At 33.8% G+C, this 1,425-nt stretch overlaps 1 protein-coding gene across 1 annotated transcript; it reads right to left on the reverse strand.

The window, feature by feature from the left end:
• Positions 1–75: 75 nt before the first annotated feature.
• Positions 76–999, reverse strand: LOC111692445 (the record flags this gene model as incomplete). The annotated part of the gene is made up of 1 exon (XM_023456464.1): positions 76–999. A coding segment is annotated over exon 1 (648 nt), but the record flags the coding sequence as incomplete, so codon positions are not given.
• Between the last annotated feature and the right edge of the window lie 426 nt (positions 1,000–1,425).

Here is a 1,425-nt window from a genome sequence, read left to right on the forward strand (position 1 = left end):
AGCGAGTGGTACATCATCTAGAAGCTCGTTTAAATTATGTTGAAGAAAGTTTAAATAATGAGGTCCAGTTAGATTGGGTGATAATTCAAAAGGTCCTATGAAAAAACCAGAAATTAAACCACACCAAATATTCACCTTAAACTCATGCTGAAAATGTTTTTCTTTTACAGCATGCGGATTTTCGGAATCCCACAAATGATTGTTCTTCCAATTGAAAACTCCCCGTCTAGTAAATGTCGCCTCATCGGTAAATAGAATCCTATTGAGGAAATCTGGGTTTTCCATTTGCATATTTTGTACAAACTGAGCAAATTGTAGGCGAGCTGGTAAATCTTGAGGCAATAACTGCTGAACCGGAGTATAATGATATGGATGGAGCATTTCTTTTTTCAAAATTCTACAAATGGACGATTGGCTTACCCCCGTTGCCGCACTTAACCGACGAGTACTCATACCGGAGTTTTCTGAAACACGAATTAAAATTTCCTCTTCTTCATCGACTGTGATCGATTTTGGAGTACCATGGTTACTTTTTGGTCGAAAAGATCCAGATTCGCCTAAGCGGTTGTAAAGATTTCTAAATAGTTTATAATTAGGTTGCAATCTATTTGGGTACATGTGTTCATATCTTCGGGCCGCCGCATGTCCATTAAAATTAGCCTGGGCAAAAACACAAATCATATCACGCATCTCACTGTTTGAAAAATTATTATGTCGTGGCATTTTTTGAGCACTAACTAACAATTTTGAACGAATAATAAAATCACACGCATGCAAAATACGCTAATATTTATTGACATGAAAATTTGACACAAGCCTACTTAGAAAAGAAATAGCAATATCGACGCTTGAAAGAAAATCACCACAAAATACATTGAAACTTTTAAATGCAAATAACTCAGAAACCGATAAAGTTAGGTGACCTAAACAAAAGTACACTTTTTATGTAGAATTGAACGTTCTTTTAGATTTTTAACTTTTCTGAAGCATAGGTCAACAGATAAAAAAAATATGTTTTGATTTACCTAAATAATATGGCGGAACTAGCGCCCTCTAGGAGCAACGTCAAAATAAGCTTCAAATTCATAATTCTCACACCAAAAAACCCAATAGTACCAATTTTCAGAGTCATGCTATTAAAACTTTCCCAATTATTGAGAAATTTCAAAATAAAATTTAAATCTTAAACACCCTGTATTTCTTAAACCAGCGACATTCGTATAATGCATGATGAGTTCAAACATAATATTTTGGTGTCTAGTATCTCCAGTTTACTGTTGACCCATTCTTTCTGACTCACCCTGTATAAATATCAATAACTCAGTTTCTTGCAAGTAATCCACATTTATATTGTAAATTATTATAATTATATCTATAACTTATAGTGTAACTGAAGAAGCAGTAAAATATTGCGAAAGCTTTTAC

Source organism: Anoplophora glabripennis, unplaced genomic scaffold, assembly GCF_000390285.2.
Source record: "Anoplophora glabripennis isolate ALB-LARVAE unplaced genomic scaffold, Agla_2.0 scaffold1211, whole genome shotgun sequence".
In the NCBI taxonomy this organism is placed as follows: domain Eukaryota; kingdom Metazoa; phylum Arthropoda; class Insecta; order Coleoptera; family Cerambycidae; genus Anoplophora; species Anoplophora glabripennis.